Below are 22710 nucleotides of genomic sequence, written 5' to 3' on the forward strand. Positions count from 1 at the left end.
CCATGCTTACAAAATTTAAAAATATTTAAATATTTAATTTTCCTTTGAGGCATGACAAATACTGAATAGTGTAGAGTACGTCATTTATTTATAAATTTATATTATACAGTGAAAATTATGTTATTATTTCAACCGTTAATTTTATCTTGTTTGTACATTAAGATATGATTATATCGGCAGATGTTTATTTTTTTAGAATAGTAATTCGCGTTAAATTGTTCATTATTTTAAACTTTAATAAAAAATGATTAATTATAAACATTATTAAAAGCCTGCTATTAAGAACATTACTCTTTATTTATTCATAATCTAAATTCTAAAATGTGTGAAAAAATTGATTCTTATACCTATATAAGAAAAATAAAGAATACAATTGAGGTAGCCCGTGACGTATTGAAAGTTTTCCAAGTGGTTTGTAAAACTAAAAAGGTTAGGAACCTCTACTTTAGAGTCTTTAGAAAACGTAACTAAAATAATGGAAAATTGAACTTTCAAATAATTTACTCCTCTGTAATTACGTAGTCTACACATTTTAATTCAGGGGAAACATAATAAATTATTAAAATGCAATAGTTCTGTTAACTTAATGTAGGTACTACAATGAAAAAAAAATTAATTTAGGTTCGTTTTCTATTGAATTAAAAAATATTTCATCGTTAGTGAGAAAATAACGCGTTATACAATATTTTATGTAATACTCTTCTCTGTTGTTTGTCATTACGGTAAAACGAATATTGGTTTATTCACTATTTTATTTCTACATTTTCATGACGTATTATCATTATTGTATTTTACAATGAAACATTCCTGAACGGAACATCTCTAAATAACGGACATCTCCAAATAGCAATTTTGATCTATTTAATTCACCTATGGATTGCAGCAAAAATATCAAATACAAAACGATCCAAAACTTCCAATCAAAAGTATCCATTCCATTACCAACGCTCTCTACTAAGTCCTTGTAACTACACATACCTATGCAGTTTAAGAAGTAGAAAAAAAGTATAACTAGAAATTCAACAACTAATCAAACTCACTCATAAAAAAATTATTCTGTCACTAGAGGGTTAATCAAGTGACCAAAAAGTTTACCCAATTGACATAGTAAAGGACAACATTTCTAAAAACCATACAAAATTTTAGCGAAGACAGAAAGTGTCTAGTATTTAAGAGTTTCACTACATATATATATATATATGTGTGTGTGTGTGTGTGTGTATGTATAATGTATATACACATAAAGAAAGAGAGAGAGAGAGATATATATAGAAAACAAAAAACGCACTTTTCAAAGTCTAAATGGTCTAGTGTTTATGATCCAGCGAGCTGTTACAGTCTTTGGCCAGAGAAGTTGACATCGTCGTCGTCGTCGTTTTCGTCGTCTCCTTCTTTTCTGTCGTCGCAATCGCATATCGCACTACAACCGCGCTCTGTATGTCACAAACAATCGACTGCGAAATACAAAATATATTATAATATTTAATTTATTTAATAGTTCGGTCCTGGAAATACTTTAAGACTGCCTTGTTGGGGCACTTTAAACCAACTCCGAGTGATTATTAATATTAATAATATTATCGTTACAGGCTGATCGAAAAAATAATAATAATAACGATGTAATGATAACGACGTTCGGCACGTAAATGAGTACCTATGCTTAGTGCCACGGTAAATCAACGTAACGATTGTGGCACAGACGACAGTAACATGACGCGTATTTTTGGAGCCACTGACATATGGTATGTGTAACCACGGGGGTAAGGTGTTGATTTATTACAATGCGAATATGGATTTCAATAACCCTACGTACCTATATGTACATAATACCATGTAGTTCTATGAACTCATACTGTGTATCTCTCTCGAGGGGCGATAAGTAAATTCCATCGATTATACTATTTCTGTATAATTTTAATTCTATTGGTTTGACCTGTAAAATCAACGCTCAAACGTCGACAATATTATTTTTTAAATTTTTGATTTTTCAATAATTATTATTTACACAAACATTGTAGTAGTATCGAAACATATTTTGTGTGGCTAACGTTTTATTCTGAAAACCAATATAAAATGTAATACGCTTTCTCAACCCTATCAAATAGTTTTCGTTGTAGATAAATTAATTTCTTATTGTATCTATTACAATATTAAAACTGGTGTAAAAATTTGAATTTGATTTTCCTTATGATATCAATGGAGTTATAATATTATGATTGTACATAAAAAATTAAGTTTTTTTTTTATGCGAGTTTCCATACGTTAAATATTGTCAAAAATATGTACCTGTGGAATAAATTTAACACTAAAATCCACTAAAACCTACCTTGAATCTATAGATTTTCCCCGTGCCCCTTACACGGATATAACGTGACTGCTATTACTGAAGTCTGCTGCTTATGATAAGATTGTGTATTGGCATAAATGTATATTGGTAGTCTTATAAAAGTTTTTTTTTTTAAAGTATTTGAGCACAGATGCTGTAAAATATTAATTATTTTGAAAGATATTTAAAATATGTCTTACTGAGTATTTAATAAAGAAATAGATATAAAATTTATATTTAACATAGATATATAAAAATTAATATTTTTATACAGGTAAATACAATGTATAATATAAAAAAAAAAATTAATAATTTTCTAAACTTGCTTTCTGAATGGTAGATATAAAATAACTAGGTACATAGTTGTGTATTACTAAATATTAAATCAAAACGAATATAATATAACAAAAAACTTTTGAATTGTAATAATTTAGTTACTAATTATTTCATTGGTTAAAATTATTTTTATGTCTTTAGTTGCAAACTGAAACATATTATTTGTCTGAAGGAAATATTGGATGGAGATTAAAAAAATATATATATTTCACATCTAATTATGTTTATTTATTTATTTTACACTATTATAAGGAAAAAAGCTTTAATATAAGTAAGACATAATATATGTAGGATAATAAATAATAAATTGGTCTTTGGCACATTGAAATAATCTTACATAAATATTATAATATAAATATAATATATATAACTAAATCTACTCAAGACAGCATAATTATTACTTAAGTCTTTTGTATAGGTACATTCTTAGATTTTAAAATTAATTCTAAGACACTTAGAGACTTTGGGACAAGTATAAAAGTATTTGTTTGAAACTGAATTTATATTGATTTGAATTAATGACAAAAATAACTTTTATTTAAAATAATTTTTATAAACCGATAAAAATGTAATTATTTTTTTTTTTTTTTTTTTTTTTAATTAAGTTACTTAAAAAGTTCTTAAGTGTTAAACTAAAGTAATTAGTTACGTATGAATGTAGAGTTCTTCTATATAAGAAAATATTAAAAATGTGCACCCGTCTCAAATTTTAACTTGCTTACTGTATTATAAAAAATAATTCGTTTGCGTAAACAAATTTTGATGATAACATAATATTATGACTATCTTTTTGATTTCATGAACACATAAAATTGACTTAAATATTTTAAAATTTGTAAATTATCTTAAAATTAACGACTAAATGGTAAAACGTGAAATCCTAAGGATATCCGAGGATATTATTCGCTCAACGCAATTCTTCTATATTCGTTTTCTTCCAGCATCCACTCGGAAGTGCCAAACGTATCGCTTCGATATTTTTGACATCGGTCGTCAATGCTTTTATATCCTCTTTTAGTTTGTTAATTAACTGAGCCTGTATATAAAGTGAAAAAATGCAATCATTATAATGAAATAAAATGTATTGATACACTCCGGTGGATTATGAGACTTACTTGAGAAATCTTAGCACTATTGATAGCAGCTAATTTTTTGTCCAATTCAGCGTTCAATAGTTCTTGTTCAGCCGTTTCCAATCTACTACTAAGTAGACTCAGCTTGTCAGTATCTACAATATCAAAATAGTTTCAATAAAATATATTAAATAATGACAGTTAATGAAAAACAAAATAATGATAATAATAATAGTTTAAAATTTCTAACAAATATTAACGGTGAAGTTGACAAAATATAAAAAAAATATTCAACATGTAATATTGTAGTTCATAGATAAATGACAATGTAAATATAACATTTAATTTTAGTAAGAAAAAACTAATATTTTAAATTAAGAGAAAGCATTATTGAATGAATAAAAAAAAATAATCGTAGCATTTTGGATTTTTTTCTACTAAATATGATTTTATGCATGAAAAATTATTAAAACTATTTTACTTACCACTATCAGCCAGATCTAATAATTCTTTTGATATCTGTTCAACATCCTGCAATGCTTTGTCTACCATTTTTTTAGATTCAGATGATGATGTTTTTGCTTGGCCGATTTTCGTTTTGGCCTAAAATTGATGTAATAATACACATTAAGTTGTTATTGTAATTAACATAATATTAATATATTAAGTATTTAATAATATTTATCGACGAAAGCGATTCGATTTTTAGCGATATTATAATATGGGAATTTACATCGTCAATGCTTTTTTGATCCTGTTCGAATTGGGTTTCTGCGTCTTTCAAGCGTTCTGCAGTATTTTCTACTCGTTTTATCTGGCCGACACTTTCGTCAAATAACTTGTGAACCTCGGTTGCCAATTCTTCGGCAGCTTTTTTTGTTTTATTCGAATCCTATTGTGATACAAATAAAAAATCAATATTGAACATGGAAACCGTTTTATCATATTTGCACCTCTAATGCTTGATCAGCATATGTTGTCTGCGCTTTTTTAGCAGTGTCCCTAGCAGCTATGGCGCCCAATTCGGCTCCATCCAACGCTTCTTGAGCACGAATAGTATTATCTTTGGCCTCTTCTATCAACTGTTTGATTTCTGGTACCTGTCCTAAGGCTTCCGTGGCATTTTTTTTACTATCTTGCACCTGTTTATCAAATGCTACAACGAAAAGTTAAACAAAATTAATGATTAACTGTTTCAACAATGTGGCTGGTATTTTACACTCACCTTGCAATGTGCTTAGTGTTTGTTGAGCTTCTTCTAAAATTCTAACACCTAATTTAACCGCTTGGTCTGCTTTTTCATAAGAAGCATTTGCTTGGGCCAAATAGTTTTCTCTGGTTCTTTGTTGCTTCTCGCCTTGAGCTAATGTTATCTCAGATTGTTGTAGCTCTTCGGCTACTTCCTTTATAAGGTTCATAATATTTTGGTCAGTTCCTTGCATTCTTAAATCATTCTTAATTTGTTCAGCCTAGAAAATATTTTATTTTTTTTTAAAAAATATTCAATTTTTAAGTTTATATTATTATTTTTAATATTTTTTTTAGTAGGTAACAAAAAATGTATCGTACCTCTGCGTTTAAAGTTGAAATATTTTGCTTCATAACTGTCACATTGACATCTGGTAAATTTATCGCGTAAATATCACGATATATTGACAATGAATCATTATTGACCATAGTTACCAATTCTTGTGCTTCATTTGCTTGGGTTATGATTGTATTTAATTTATCCTTTACATAGTTAACTTCCGTTTCCAAAGATTTTAATTCATCACTAAAAGTATTATTATACATTAACATTTATCATAGATAATTTAAGACAATGACATAGAGACAGGTAAGTATAAATTAATTAATATTTGAAAGCTGAAAAATCTATTCATAATAATTAAAAATAACTTTATTATACCTAATATTTTTCTGTTGATTAACAGCGTCTCTAGTTATATTATATGCTTCAGTTGATATTTTCACTGCTTGTGCAGCAGTAACTTTCATTTTTTCAATTTCTTGTTCTTTTCTACAGATAATAATATAAATACACAAAGTATAATCTATGTAATATAAAGATTTACTTATTGTAATATGGAATACTAGAGTACTACTTACGAAGTTAAAAATGTTCTCGCTTCTCTAGCAATCTCAGACATTTGGTCACTTTGTTGTCCGAGTTCATTACTTTTTGATATCGCCTTAAGAAGCGACGTTGCTCCTTCGGTTTCAATATATTCCAACGCTCTTTTCAATGTGTTAGCTGTTTTATCATTCATTTTTTCAATATTCATGATGCTATTTTCAGCTTGTAAAGATTTTTCTTCGGCTAAAGTAGTCCAGTTGCTTGTTTGGGCCATTAGATCTTGAATTTCTTTTATTTGGCTTTGAAGAGAAACCAATTTGTCACTCGTTGGGATGTTACCTATAAAACACATGTACATTAATCACACAACATCTTAAAATGATGAAGAAAAAATCAATTTTTATGTTATGATAAAGTAAATGGTAAATAAAAAAAATGACAGTTAGAAATTTTAACTTTCTTTCTAGATTATGACTAGGAAATCTTTTTAATTATAATTTATTAATATCATAATTGATGATGGAAGATAGATTGTTTTCAATGTTAATTTCAATCACTAAAAAATGTATGTCAATATAATAATATTATAAATTATGATAGTTAACACATTATATACTGTAAAATAAAATATTAAATGTAAAAATTCGGTTAATAAAGTTATGAGAAAATAAAACAATGACCATGGATTATTAAATATGATTCTGTGAACATCAAACATTAAAGTTTATTAAGTAGGCACAAATATATTTTTACATACCACCAGTTGCAAGTTTAGCATTTTGTTCCAATTCGTCCACTTGCAGCTGAACTTCCTTCAGTTTTTGTTCGAAATCATCGTCAATTACCACAGTAGGGTTGTTATTAATGTTTTTTAATACGTCTTCCAGTTTTTTTAAGTTTTCACGATGTGAGGAAACGGCATCTTGAACCAAATTATAACAGGCTGGGCAGTCCACACAACCTCTCTGACGATCATATTTGTTTTCTTTACACTGATCACAACGTCTTCCTTCCACATTTTCCAAACACTAAATATTTAAAAAAAATATATGAATATATTAAATCATTCTGGTGTAAAATTGTGGATAAAATATTTTTATGTTCCTACGATTTATACCTCATTCGATCGTTAATATTATAAAACTGTATATATAATAATCATATAATCCATTAAATTAAAGGATTTGAATAAAATAATTTATATATTTGTATATTAAGTATTATTATTATTTCGTATGGCGTATTAAGCCGGGAGTAGGCCCGAAGGCCTAGTTCGGACGCCTAGTTGGCAGAATTTCTAATGGGGCACCCGTAGGTTTCTGCCATGCCCCGGGGTATTAAATACGGGGCATACTACCGGGGTATATTAAGTATTAAATACTATCTATGATCTAACAACAGATATTTGAGTACCTACATTATAAATAAGTACTTTTCTTTAAATACTTTTTTTCCAAATTCTATTTTTAAATTAATAATATTAATAAAATCTTAACTTTTTATATAATATGACACTATTAAAACTAATATTGAACTAACAATTGTAACAAGAATGTCTATTATGAAACAGATAAAATATTTACATGAACAATAGATGCATAATTTAAATTGATAATAAAAAACACATTCTTAATAGTTATTTAAAATTTTAATAACTAAAGTTTAATATAATAAATAAAAAGTATGAATTTATACTAATTTAAATATATATTGTTAGGTTTCGATGAATAATAAAATAAAACAAAAAACAAGTTTCCATAAATAAATAAATTTAATAGTGATTTTTCACTAGTTTTACAAATAATTTAAATTTAGTTTTCAAAATCCTTAAATAAAGTTATAATAATATTTGAATCTAAATTCTAATCAAGAAATTGAATGATAAAAACAATCATTTTTAAGTTTATAATATAATTTACTAATAAGTAGTCATAATTAATAAAAAAAAATAAAAATAGTGTTTCAAATTTGCCTCAACTACGTTTTTAAAAGTATTTGAATAATACCTAAATATAACACAATAAAGTTGTATTTTTAAATAGGTACTGTACTTACCTACTTAATTAGTTTTTAAAAGTACTTTTCATAACATCAGTTATATAGGTAAATACTACTATTCGGTACATGTATATGAATATGGTTTTAAACTCACTGGACATTGTCCGTTAGCATCGCACTGCAAAGAAACCGAACCAATGGAATCACAAGCGCACGATTTACATCCTTCGGCTGAAAATCCGTAATGGAAAGGTTCGCACGCGTCACATTTCTTGCCAGTTATGCCTGGACGACATATACATTGACCGGTGTTGGTATCGCAGGTATTGTTGACGGAACCAATTGCATCGCATTCGCACGATTGACAGCCCTACAAACGATTAATAATCACAATCATATTGTTAAAATGTATATGGACTGCGCGTCCCCTGTATCCTTCTATAGGTTGCCAAGTGCCAACGTCGTTAGAAAATATAGTTTGTCGATACCTGAACACATCACGACAGCTATAGTGTATTCTGTCAACTCCTAAAAATTTTGTTTTATTTGTTGTAAAGAAGTTATAAATTTTCAGTTATTTGAATCACAAAAGAGGTTGTCAATTATAAAAGTAGACCTACCAGTGCGATTATACTTTTGAAAACTGATTTTGGTTTGTTATTATATCTGATTGATATTTATTAGGCTAATATTTAAACTTCATTCAATAACTCTTAGTTTATTTAGATATTTAAAATGCATACAATTTTAAATGATGATAGGAGACGAAATAAATTTTTTTTTAATTTGGCCTAATCGAACTCAAGTAAACTATTTAACAACTACAAATACATATTCAGAAGTCTAGATCCATCGATAGGATTGACAAAAAGTATATAATATAGATTATAGATAAGTATACATATTTTACTATACATACCACACGGAGATAGTCACTAATAAGTTGGCGTTGGGAGTGCTTCAATATATTTTATTTTACTCCTAGTGATCACTTAAACTATCAACATACAAGCATTTAGAAAGTTGCCTATACTTAACTCCTAAAAAACTGTCAGTATCGAATTATATTAAATTTCTTTCTAACTCTCGCTATTAACGGGTATGGATAGACCAAGTTATAATATGTTATATTGTTCTAACAATGTTGACCCTCCCCCCCAAGACCTCTCTTTCTGCTATCTCCTAATTTTTTTATAGACATGTGGCCATAATTTTACGATATACAAAAAAAAATCTGTCTTAAAAAATTCCCTCTTCATGACTAAACATTTTTCATGCGAATCATCGCAACTTACTTCTCCGCTAGCTATGTTGTAGTGACCGGCTTCACATTGGTCACAGTTCACTCCAATCACGTGTGGCTTACACTGACATTGTCCAGTTAACTGATCACATGCCAAAGGTCCGAATCCCGTCTCAGTGGTGCCAAGATGATAGCAGTCACAAGGTTTGCAATCGCCTTTTTCTGGAGCAAGAGCGTCCCCAAAGTATCCTGAAAACCAAAGTATAAAATTTAACTAAGATAAAATAATAATTTATTGGCCGAGAAAATATTTTAATATATCACGTATTGTACAATATTAATAAAAGAATATAAATTTACAAACATTTTGACCTACTTCATCATTGAGGAGACCTCATATTGATGGAAATAAAGTAATTAAATGTTTATACGTAAGTATTTCGTTATATATTCAATTATTTTGTTAAACATTGATTATATAAAAAGGACCTAATTAAACATCTACAAAATATTCACAATATAATGTATTATATACGAGTATATACACAAATACTCTTATGAATTAATAATTCAATAATTTATATCATTTAAGCAATACTCATCATTTTAATATAAATTTTATTTTGCATTTATTCTAAAACTCTTAAAACTTGTTTAGTGATATTTTTCACCTTGTAGAATATTTTTCAAGAAACATTTACGTTTTTCTAAAAATTAAATTTTTACTTGATTAGTATTAACCACATTCGTTAAAATATAAAATACTGATCATTTTTAGTAAAGCTGGAATTAGTATGAGATAGACATCATGAACATTGGGCAATATATAATATATATATATCACCCTTTTTGATTTTACATTTAATATTATAGGTTTTTAGAGCTTAGCTTCCTAATTTTTAGATCATAAGTATACATTTGTTTTTAAACTTTTTTATTCCATATTTTTTTTATGGCCCTGATTGCAATAAATCAATCAGTACAAATTTCACAAAATATAATATTATTTGTAGCACATACCTGGTAAACATTGGTCGCACTGTGCTCCGCCTGTGTTGTAGATACATTTTAGACACTCTCCGGTTGTTCGATTGCAATTACCGATTCCGTTCGGGTCTACATTTGAATTACAGTCACATGATTTACAAATACTGATAGGTCCGTTCTTTCCAGTTGGGTCACCGAAGTAACCATCACTGCAAATGTCACATCTGGGGCCTGTGAAAAATCGTGTTAGTTAAAATCTTAAAAAAAAAACGTGTTCGTCTTCCTATATCGCGTGTTTACCTCCGTATCCTTTGGGACATTCCAAACAAATGACAGTGTCTTCTCCTATTAACACGCAACTTCCCTGGTTGGGACACGGACACAGTTTACAGTCAAGTGCGGTGCCCTGCAAAGCGTTACCGTAGTATCCTTTAGCGCACCTGTCGCAATTCTCGCCCGCCGTATTATGTTGACAAATACACCGACCTGTGCATAAAACGCATAAATCATTTTACATGTTTTATTATTATTGTGATATAATGTTTGATCACAAAACATTAATACTATGCATTAATAAAATAAGACATGCGTATGTGGGCGATAATAATAATATAATAATATTATAGCTAAGAAATCTTTAAAATATACTAAAATACCAATACAGATTCATATTTTAAAGTTTTTAATTAAAAAAAGTATTTCAATAGTGAATAAAAAGGTATTTTTTAACTTTATTAAATCAACTTAATCAATTTTTTTTTTTTTGCATTAATTTTATTTACAACGTATTAGTTTTAACCTAACTATAAATCACTCATTCGTTTTCTATAACAAGGTATTTTAATTTTAAGTTGATTTAAAGTAAAACAAAACAAGTGTATTATCATAAACATATTATACACGCTACGCATTACCCAAAAGTACTCTAATAATTATTTTTAAAAATAAACCATCTGGTAGTGTGCATAAAATTATCATTTTTTATTTCTAATTAACTTATAATAATTGAATGTATAATAATATTCTACATGATTTTTATAATAAAAATGAAATGTTTTTTCTCAAATCTGAATACCTTTTACTCCATTTTAAAAATATAAAATATATTAACTAAAAAAAATTATTTAAAATACTTTTACTCTATTAACTTATTCGAAAAAAATACTATCTTCGTTTACTGTATTAATTAAGTAGATACCTTTATAATATTATAAGTTATGATAAAGGTAAAAATAAAGATCGTTATTACCTGTATCCGCATCGCAGATGGAAGCATGACCGTGACAGTTACACGGGACACATGGAGAGAAAGGACCACCACTAGTAGGTTCGTGCCGAGAACCAGGTGCGCATGATTCACAGAATTGTCCAATGTATCCTTCGGGACAAGTGCACATCTCGACCCAGTTGGCCGGCAATCCTGGAGCGCCGCGCCGGGCAGTCTGAAGTGAAACATCGTCCAGGAACCCAACGCCTATTAGAAAATCGTAAATAATATTATATATCATACACGATTATCGAGTGTAGGCAAATGTTTTTTTTTTCATCGGACATGACATACCTCTGTCGGAATATGTTCCTCGTATTTTAATGGCTGTTAAATTTGATAAGACGCTGAAGAAATCTCGCGAAGACAGCCTGGGTTGCCAGCCATAGTCTGGGTTCTCGTGAAGGCGGAATTTGTACATTTTTGGCTACATATAGGAGAAATTCAAAACAATATCGTTATAATAATAATGATGAATCGCTGTTATCGTGATGATGAATTAAAATATCAGAGTTTGTAATAATCATGTTAAAACGATCATTCGTATAAACTGATTGTGCTCAGTAATTTTCAAGGTTGATAGATTAATATTGGGCTAAATAATAGCCTTGAGTAATTTAAAATTTAAAAACCTATTAATAATATCAGTAAAACTTTAGTTACTTAACGTATGTAAATTAATTATTAAAACCATACGACAATGAATACTGATTATAAATATATAATAAAAATAAATAAAAACTTGATTTCGTCTATGGGTGATATCCATAATTTTATTCATACTTATGTCGGTTATAAATGTATAATTATATTACATTCATTAAAGTGTCAATATTTTTATAGAATAATAGCAGCAAATTAGCTATTAATATTTTATTTTTTTCTTAAAACAAAAATATTTTACCAGTCACTCAGTAATGAATTGAGATCAATATAATACGGTTTTTTAATACTCAATTATTTTTATAACATAATACGATATGTCAATACTCGATATTAATATATAAGATTTCTGGTATAACTCGTTTTTGTATTTATATAATCACCACAAACAATTGTCTCTGGATTTAATTTACGTTTTCTATTTTTTGTGATTAGTCAAACTGTAAATAGATAAAGAGCTCTTTGAAAACCTTAAGTCAAAAAGAGCTCCACAAGCCTAATAATTTTGGAACCGTTGCCCTAAAATATAATGATATACAAGACATTTACCGTGTCAGATGGCAATGTGTTTCCTTGTCCGAATATCGCTTGAGTGACGCGAAGACCGGCACCGCCCTCTAGAATGATGTCGTTGATAGTTGGATCGGGGCTGTTTTCACCGATGCTCAGTTTGAAGGTCAAATCATGGTTGTAACTGGAACGCTGGTCTCCGAGAAACTTTTCTACAATATTTTCGCAATATTATAGTAATAGGTTTTAGGTAAGTAAATGGATTTTTAATAGGTGTCAACAACTCACCCGGTGCCAATAAGTAAACGGCTTCTTTCGACGGTGAGGAAATCTCCAACGACTGTTTGAAAGGACTGTGAACTGGCAACACCGTTCTACCGTAGATGTCCGATCCATTCCAACGTTCGTTGCCACGAACAAATACGCTCTCAATAGACACTTAAAACACATAAATATACAGATGATGTAGTAGACACAGACGCACACGTAAATAACAAAATACAATTTGATTGCACTTAGAGTGTTGTAATGATGGCAAAAAAAAAAAATAAATAAAACAATATAGGTACCTCTCGAATAACCGGGAGCGGACTGGCATACCGAAGAATGTCCATAGCAGAAACAAGGCGTACAACCGAATAAATTGTCTTCATCCAAGTTGAAGAAACCCGGTTTACACCTGTGTAATAAAATAACAATATTTATCGATTGAATATATATATATATATATATATATATATATATATTACAAGCATATCTAGACGTGTAATTCTGTTTTATCGTTTTTCGCATTTGTCGATAAATCAAAAAAGTAATATATATTTTTTATATATATACAATCCGAACATGTGTCATAACAATAACATTATTTTATTGAATACAATCAACACGTATAGCTTAAGAATTTCACTTGCTTGGTTTCAAAATCAAATTTTATTATTTTACATTATAACTTATGTATTACTGTATTGGTTGTATGTACTCAAAGTTTTGTTTCAGTTATCTTAGATTCAAAATGATTGTGCAGATTTTTAACTGATGTGTTTGTTAGACAATATTATTAGAACTGACAATTCAATCCCTCAGTTTAATTAGGTATCACATCTTTATTCTACAAAAATTTAATTTTGACATTCTATATTTCAGTGGTAAATGAGGTCACAAGAAAACTAAGAGAGCAATATTCTTTTCAACATCATATTCTACCATAGTGTTAGAGAGTAGTGAAGAGTACAGAATAAATAATCGAATTTCAAATATTAATAATATTGTATAATTATATTAATGATGTTTTTTTTCCATGTGATTGTCAAAAGAAACGTGTTGTACTCACTTGTTACATTGAATTCCCTCGACGTTCTCCTTGCAAATGCAATTTCCGTTTTCGGGCTCACACCTTGGCTCGTTATCCAGACTACCAGCCACGGTACATCCACACGGTTTACATCCGGTTGGTCCGAAATCGAAATGGTTGTCGGCGCACCGATCACATTTGTCACCCGCTACGCCCGCACGACATTGGCACTTTCCTTCGGAATTACACTGCAAGCTCCAAGACCCTGTGGTAAAGAAAAAAATTCTTAGAAACACCGTATAACATTTTAGAACGTTAAAAAAAACCTGAAAAAATCAGTTGGTTGTTGCATTCTACACTTACCAACTTCATTACACTCGCACGGCGAACAGTGCGAGTCGCCTTTCCTCTGATAATAGTTCTCCTTGCACCGCTCGCAGTTCGCTCCGTCCCGATTTCCGGCACAGTCTAGACAGTGTCCTCCGTGTCCGGTCCGGTCGTACAGTTCTTTGTCGAAAAAGCATCGGTGAGAAAACTCGTTGCAATTGCATTCTGAAAACAGGATTAAAAAAATATAAAACCGGTGAATTATTGTTATTACACATTAATAGCGATTTCATATGACTTCAACATATATTTTGTGGGACAAAAGAACCGCAACAGTGTATCAAAGACTGCTGTTTAAATGTATTTTTGAGCACGCTTAATTGCATTTATAGAAGACTTGTAAAAAAACATTCCTAGATAATAATATGTCTACACATGATGTAAAATCAGTAATGTTACAATTTTTTGAAATCCAACCTTCAGTTGAACTTACGATTTTATATCAAACCCTAAATGCACAACAGATTTTAAATGTTTAAATTTGTTAAGATTAAGAATACCGATTATTAGTATTTATATATACCTATTTAGTAATTATATATCTACTTTACGTTACACATGATGATATGATGATATGATGATATGTAAGTACAATAGAATAAATGGTCAAAATTGAGCACTTAAAAAAAATATGTCAAATTTTGATTTCATTATAGATTTTGTTACACTTATAAGTCATCATAATAATACATATTTTATACTTAGAGGTACACGATACAAACATTTGGCCTTAAAAAACCTTTTAAGTTATTACGTATTTTTATGAAGTTTGATAAATACTAATATTATATGAATTAAAATAATATCGACGGTCTGACATACTTCGAGAAACTGTTGAACGTATACCAAGAAACACTATTTGTGAAATATTGATGTTGATTATAAAATGTTGAAATCTCTAGATGATAATAATAGAAAAAAAACAATAATCAATTATAGCTGTTATATACTGAATGAGTAACCGTCGGAACGAACAAAAATAAAACGAAATTGGTCGGCGTTTTAAATTTTACAAAAAGGATGCTGACTACCGTAATGCGCTAGTCGTAAATATAAACCAGTTCTGGGTGGTAATGTCAAATAGATTCGCAAAATATTTAACTGCTCATGGGGATTTATCATTCATATATATATAACACCAAACTACAAATATTCAGCTTGATGTATAATGGAGCATAGCTGTTTGTGTGGGAACAAAAACGAAAATTATTTTTTATTTTTTTTTTAATCAATGATTTGTTATAAAAAAAAAAACAATAATGTGGACGAAAAAAATAATTAAATCTCAAAATTAGAATATTTTAATTATTATAATATGTTATAATAGGTTTTCTATTTATGGCATTATATCAAAATTATAATGATATTAATAAATATACGTTTATTATTTTTTTGATGGTATACCTATAATTATATTATAATGATAACTACCTATACTTATATTTGGTATCTCATCAATTCCGCCAGACCTTTTTTTATAAAGGGATTCCACCACTATACAGGTAGTTAAACAAATTATCAATTCCATAAACGAACGATTTTTTAAGTTTAATGAAACTATAGGAAAATACTTATATAATTTCTGAACAAAAATTTAAAACAATAATTTCAATAATTGTTTTTACTCTATTAACAATTTATAGTATTATTAATTCAAATGTATTACTTAAAACTAACAATAATTCAACATTTTGAAAAAAAAAAAAAATTATAAAAACTTGACATACAAATATTGTATTATTGTTTATATTTTATTATTCTATACTGAATATTTCCAAAAAAAAAAAAAAATGAGCCTAAACGATTTATAATAAGTCAAAAAAAAAATTGAGTATTATATTTATTAAGGAATTAATCTATTACTAGATTTTGATTTGAATTTATGTCTATACCTATTGAATTTTTAATTTCTAGATATTAGTTTGAATAAATTAATAATAAACCTATAGTTTTTTAAAATACCAATGAGATTGCGATTGGTTACTTGCCAATTAGCGACATTTATCGAGCTAATAAGTGCGAAAAAAACGATTTTCCGTTTACTAATGGTTCGCCTGTAACGCATACATACACGACACTTAATATTATTAACTTTCACACGGTCGTCCGTCGTGCAATGCACAACAAATGCACAGGATCTTCTTTTATATTTTTCACTACTATTATATTATTACTACTATTATTAATTCTACTCGTAACTACTACGAATGTACACGATGACACCGTAAAGAGAAAATTATCGTTGTTTGGGTTACCGAACCATAAAACGTACCTCATATCGATCCCTATAATATGTAAATAATTATAATTATACAACTTTTTCGTACTTTCGTAGTCGTAGTCTATCTATAATAATATAATATACACAATGCACATAAATTATGATTTACCAGACGTGTTCAACTCGATTATTCCTCTTAATAATTGATATGTTCAAATTTTGAATTTTGGAATTAATATATGCTTACCTATAACTTAAGACCATATTATATAATAATATCATAGTTATCAATATTTATATAATATCCACTGACATTTTATAATAGTTATTAAAAATTGTCAAAGTATAATAAGTCCTAACTAAACTCAACATCAAACATATTTTTTGTTTAATTTAAAACGAATATATCATTACGAACTATTATCTTTAGTTAAAAAGTTCAACAACGTATAAACTCTACGTTCGTATTTCAATTTATAGAGGCATCAACATTTTTGAAAAATTAATTTTTTTTTGACATAATTTAAAAATGTTGATAAATTGCAGTGGTCGTTGCAAGGAAAAAAATATTGCCACAGTGCCCTCTCGGCGAATAGCGTAAAAAAGTCGTTGTGACCGAAAATATGATCCTCGAATAGAGATATACTTTAAACAATTCAAAAATCAGAGTTTGGACACCTGCAAAACTGTCTGTAAAGGATAAAAAAAAAAATAGAACGAGAGCATGCGCTCAGTAAATCGCTTGTATGACGTAATTTATTATATACCTTTGTACGTAAACTGTTAAGCTGTATTATATACCATTAGGTGTATTATGATGACAATACGGAATGGCGCGAGAAAATGCGTTTACACGACGATTCGATTGGGTCTTTTAGATACACAAAGAACGCTAGTCCGGACCGCAATCTCTCCCGAATAGGTAAATCTCGAGCGCTGCGTAAACAATCACACCTCTGAAATCTCTTTTCGTATTACACAGCGGTAGGTAGGTAGGTAGTAACCATGTACACTGCTGGAACGACAGAGGACGGGTACACAATATACGTCGTAATATTATATTATTATCATAGGGAGAGACGCGTGTTGTACTGCATTGTATAATATATATTATACTTATATTATGTGGGTGCATAGATTCGAGCTGAGTAACAGGAGATTATTGTAAATAATTTATATTATTATCATCGTCATCGTCATCCGATTTAAGAAGACGCCACACACCCGTGGCACGTGTTATCGTCTTCGCCTATAACAAAAGCGAAGAGTACATTGCATGGACAATACTATTTGCGTTTATCTGCCCCACAGTTTTTTCGTCATTGGCTTTAATACACATTAGATTCAGTGAATTGAGCCGATCGGCAAATTTAAAGACGAAAACATAATCCTTGACTCTTAGTGATGGTACATTGGTTTCAAGAAAAATGTTCAGTATTTAAACTGTAATTAAGTAATATTAATTATGAAATTTGTTTATTTAACAGTAAAGTAAATGTAGAATATGATTAATATAACAATATTATAATACTACTTTATCTACTAATTAGGAAAATCTATTGTGACAGTCCTATACAAACAAGAATTTCTAAAAAAACGCAATGATCGAGTAAATAGTCTGTATATAAAATACCCACGCATACGTATTTTAATGATAGAGGACAAAATAAAATTCAAAACAAATAAGACTAATTTGTTATTACGATTTCACATTCTTTATCCAGAGGAGATTTTCAGACAATTATGTGCAATGACTCGGGCACTATACATGGGTATGGGTCGAACGTCTAAGAAAAACTGTACTGCACAGCTGACAATCCGAACACGAGCCGAGTATTTGATTTAAACAATTTTTTCAGGTGCGCGAGGTGCGCGCAAACGGTCCGGTGTGTGTGTGGATTACTCTCGTATGTATATGTATTTGTGTGTGTGTAGAAAGTCGATAATGATTTATTGCGGCACGAAGTGCAACGGCAAAAATGTGCACAGACTAGCTAAACCCTGCCGATAGTGCGCGCCGCCGACAAATACCTCATTAGAGGTCCTTGTGTCCAGCGTGCTCTTAAAAAAAAAATAAATAAATAAATAAAAAACCAGCAGCTCCCGTTCTACCGATAGGTTCGACGAACCACTGCACGACGTTAGGTACACACCGCAATTATACGCTCACTGTATACACACACACATATATATATATATATTATATACGGTACACGACGACGATAATAATAATAATATATTAATAATATCATATTATAAGATACGCAGCACGCGATATTATACGCAGACCGTTACGTCATTATCGTGTGTGTGTGTGTGTGTACGTTAAAGATTTTCGTTATTAATCGATCGCGCCGTAAATCTGTCGTAAAGTTTGTCGCGAAAAGCCCGATAGGTAGTTGGGTACCTATATTAGGCAACAATATAATATTATCACTTATTGCTATCGTCGGCGACATTCGAGTTCCCAGCGGGTGCGCATAGAAAATCGTCGCACGCGTAAAAAAAAAAAAAAAAAATAAAAATACGATATCGACACACGAAAACCCGTTCAGACCATATACACAAGGCGTAATATGTACCTATTACATTGTATTATTATTATTATCATCATCTTGCAGTATATTAAAGTCAAACCGTAAAAACCGTTTTACATCGTCGTTAAATATTATATCCTAGTGAAAAATTCAGCGATTCCAATGGAAATCATATAATATATAGATATAGTTTTTTTTTTTTTCAATAGAACGAAAAAAACGTACTCGCTCGCGTAAGTATATACGTATATGACGACAGCGTATGGGCAGTACTTGGGTCATTCCAACATTCAAACGTCTTTTCCAAATATGGCGCCGCCCGGTGCAACGGCATATTTCTCTTATATATCTACTATAACAATAATATAATAATATAATCGGTAACTGCTCATGGCTATGTACATCAAGCACATCAATATAAGATATTACGGTTTTCACCAAACAAAATAATACTACTCCGTGATGACGAAGATGTACGTCAGACCGGCACCTCGACATTAAAGTTTTTAATTCGTACATTTTTGGAAAACTAGAGTTAATATTTGTAACAAAACATGAACATTTTAAACTCAACGAGTCTTATTCCCGAAATTTATGCTTTTACGATTGAGGTATCTCTGCACCCCAAATAATGATAAAGAGATTATTTCGGGGAGGTAAAAATCGATTAAGTTGCATTACTTAATCTTATAGTTACAAATGTTTAGTCATACCCACCTATTAGCTATAATTTTAATCATACTATTCTAAAGAAATATTTTGATCTAGAGATGTCACTTCAGCTACCCTTACTATAGGCTGTGAGCTACGACTACATGTTTTTTTCGAAATGTAATCTAAAAATTACAAATAATAGGAAATCTTATTATACCACAAATTGTGATTTATATTTATAAATTATTTTTAAAAATAATGTAAAAATTGACCATGGATTGTGTTATCAAAAGTTTTACGCTTATGGTAACAATGTCTGCGTATATCCATGTGTCTACAGTAATACAACAGAATACAGGGTGTTGTTATTTTTATTATTATTATCATTGTTGTTTTTTGTTTGACACGCTTTTTAGTACATACAGCACCTAAAACACGTAATTCATATTATTTATATCAGAAATGTAATTTGCTAAATAAAAATAATATAGCTACTTATTGATCACACTGTCACACTATCACAAATGATAGATCGGTCTTTATTAAACTTAGTCTTAATTTAACACACTTTTTAATTTCTTATTATACATTGCTATCACTCATAACGATGAATTCGTTAATAATATATTTGTTCAATAACTATGGAACCGTAATGGGTGAAATGTCCTCGGGACAAAACCTAAAAATCACAATGGCTGAAACGTATTGAACATTTTTCCCGTTTACATTTGTGGATATAGAATGTCATCGATTACGCGTGAGTCGCACGCAGTAGTGTAATTAATAACGTCTGTGGAATGTTTCTGGAAAATTTATGGCAGTGGAGAAAAACGAAACAGTCGGTTAGTATAAAGTTTTACAGTGTGTGGTTGTGATAAAATCGCAAAAACGTCTAGCGGTGATATTGCAAAATTATCATATAATACATTACACGTTTATGATAATAATATTTATAACACGAACCATTAGGTTATATAGAATCTTATTCGCGAAGAAACAAAACGCTTTATCTATATAATATCGTATTATATATTATATTATATTCATAGCAAACATTACGTATGTACGAGCGCAAGATCGCCATCTATTCGTTGATCGATTGAATATTAAACTTACGGTTGAATCGATGAAAACTTTACGAAAACTCTTTAATATTCCACGTTCAAACTTGCCCTTAAAATTAAAACATTAATTTGTAGAATTATTACTAATTCAGTGTATATGACGTATTTTACATCCTAGTACGATGAATAAGCGAAATTCTTAACTCTATTTTGAACGCTCTTTACTAACATTCCAATGAATAAGTCTGAGAACTATAATTATATTAATTTTTTTCACGTCTACGCCGAAAGTTTAATTTTAGATGAGTATAAGAAGATGACCTTTTATGTCCAACGGGCGAAAATTTAAAATCCCCGCTACGCAACATTTGATAAAGTTACCGTCAAAATCTTAAAATATAAACTATTCGTACATTGGGTTTTAGTAATAAAATTAAAAAAAAAAAACAATTATTTGAGTGTATTTCAATCCGGTCCATAGTAATGATGTTACGTTGTTATCTATCTGTCAACAGTCAAAACACGTCTGATGCACGTTTCCATTATGTATAAATTCTTGGAATTTATTATGAATATACCATGTTTATTGTTTATGATATACGACTAGCAGCCATAGGGATGAAACAAGGCAACTATACGTTAGAATATTATATATTATAAGGATGACAAACTCGTGGCTTTCGTCATTTCAGATTTTGCTCGTGTCTTATTTACAAATTCAAAATTTTCTTAGTATTATTATAAGCTCTAATGTTTTTGGTATACATACCTAATATATAAAACCTTATCAAATTATTTAAAATTATTTATTAACATTTTGCCTCTTGTTTGCCACCCCAAATATATCATATTTATATACACATGTATATAATAATAATATACGATACACGACCGCGAAAGCAGTCTGCCTAGAAAATTATGTGTGTACGTTTAAATGTATATACCAACTCGGCGCGCACTCTAAGACATACCTAATTTTATGTTATAAAACTTTTACGCGTGTCAAACAAGTCGACCATTATTCAAATATTTCACACGTAATATAATATAGGTAGCCACTGGTGAGCGGCAACTTCGTCGGTACCTGTATTACGTTTTGATGTACAATAAAACAAGCAGTGATATAATATATTATTATTATTATCATCGTCATTGTACAACGGGTAACGGCGCATTGTTGTATGTTATGTTTGTCAAGACCACCGCGTTTCTCTCTCACTCGCCGTACGTCGGACATGATGATCGGATTTTCCTCGAGTTCAATTAACACCACCGGATTTTAAAGAAGAAGAAAAAAAACGGTAATTACTGTACAATATTAACATTTTGGGTGGTCCGAGACGACGGCGTCGGTGGCGTTCGATTCGTAAAACGAGACCGGACGAAGCAGACGTCTTGGACGTCTACAAAACGCGATTTCTTATAAATAGGTATGTAGATTTGACGAAACACGAGAGATCGCATAGAACAACTGCCGTGTATGAGAACTGGCTAGAAAATATAACGTCACTTCAGAGTTAAGATACATCATGACTATTCTCAAAAATGTTAAATGTGCGTTTTATGTATCAATGAGTTCGTGTTTTCAAGACACGAGATTCCGTGTGATTTGTGTTTAAGTTACAGCGATCAACGACATGTTATCTGTGAAAAATCAATACATCATTACCGTTCATTTAAAATGTAAATGTTACACATCAAGACGACAAGACTAATCTCGCGAATCTTTATTAAAAATGTATTTTAGTAAAAATGATGACCAAGTAACGACTTATTTCGGATATCATGATCTATCTATAGCTATTAAATTATGATTATTGCAATACCAAGGACATTCTCGTGAATCTTTAGTAAAAAAATCCTTTTTCACAAAATAACTTTTCAAAAAGTTTAAGTACACATTTTAGAGTTATTAATTATTATTCATAGGGATACTATGAAATAACTTTTGATATTTGAAGTAATAAAACAGTGTTTTGTTCCCCTTGAAGAGTTACTATTGGGAGAATAGAGATTGGCCATGATGGTTCTTGCGACGATAACGTATACCTACGACGAAACAGAGAGACTATA

The 22710-nt window shown here is 29.7% G+C and overlaps 1 protein-coding gene across 2 annotated transcripts in view; it reads right to left on the reverse strand.

Moving 5' to 3' along the window:
- Window positions 1–2868: 2868 nt before the first annotated feature.
- Window positions 2869–22710, reverse strand: part of LOC114125752 (laminin subunit gamma-1) — a 54537-nt gene continuing 34695 nt past the window's right edge. For both annotated transcript variants that reach the window (XM_027989519.2, XM_027989520.2), the window contains 21 exons: window positions 14138–14326; window positions 13814–14039; window positions 13050–13159; window positions 12769–12918; window positions 12520–12692; window positions 11602–11734; window positions 11290–11514; window positions 10341–10526; window positions 10074–10271; window positions 9106–9302; window positions 7965–8180; window positions 6570–6840; window positions 5845–6151; window positions 5645–5755; window positions 5305–5509; window positions 4961–5204; window positions 4689–4891; window positions 4469–4627; window positions 4221–4338; window positions 3778–3890; window positions 2869–3698 (listed from right to left, as the gene is read on the reverse strand). In XM_027989519.2, coding sequence (XP_027845320.2) covers window positions 3570–3698; window positions 3778–3890; window positions 4221–4338; window positions 4469–4627; window positions 4689–4891; window positions 4961–5204; window positions 5305–5509; window positions 5645–5755; window positions 5845–6151; window positions 6570–6840; window positions 7965–8180; window positions 9106–9302; window positions 10074–10271; window positions 10341–10526; window positions 11290–11514; window positions 11602–11734; window positions 12520–12692; window positions 12769–12918; window positions 13050–13159; window positions 13814–14039; window positions 14138–14326 — 3863 coding nt within the window. In that variant the 3' untranslated portion in view covers window positions 2869–3569. The remainder of the gene's footprint in view (window positions 3699–3777; window positions 3891–4220; window positions 4339–4468; window positions 4628–4688; window positions 4892–4960; window positions 5205–5304; window positions 5510–5644; window positions 5756–5844; window positions 6152–6569; window positions 6841–7964; window positions 8181–9105; window positions 9303–10073; window positions 10272–10340; window positions 10527–11289; window positions 11515–11601; window positions 11735–12519; window positions 12693–12768; window positions 12919–13049; window positions 13160–13813; window positions 14040–14137; window positions 14327–22710) is intronic.

This window comes from Aphis gossypii, chromosome 2 (assembly GCF_020184175.1).
Source record: "Aphis gossypii isolate Hap1 chromosome 2, ASM2018417v2, whole genome shotgun sequence".
NCBI classification, from domain to species: Eukaryota; Metazoa; Arthropoda; class Insecta; order Hemiptera; family Aphididae; genus Aphis; species Aphis gossypii.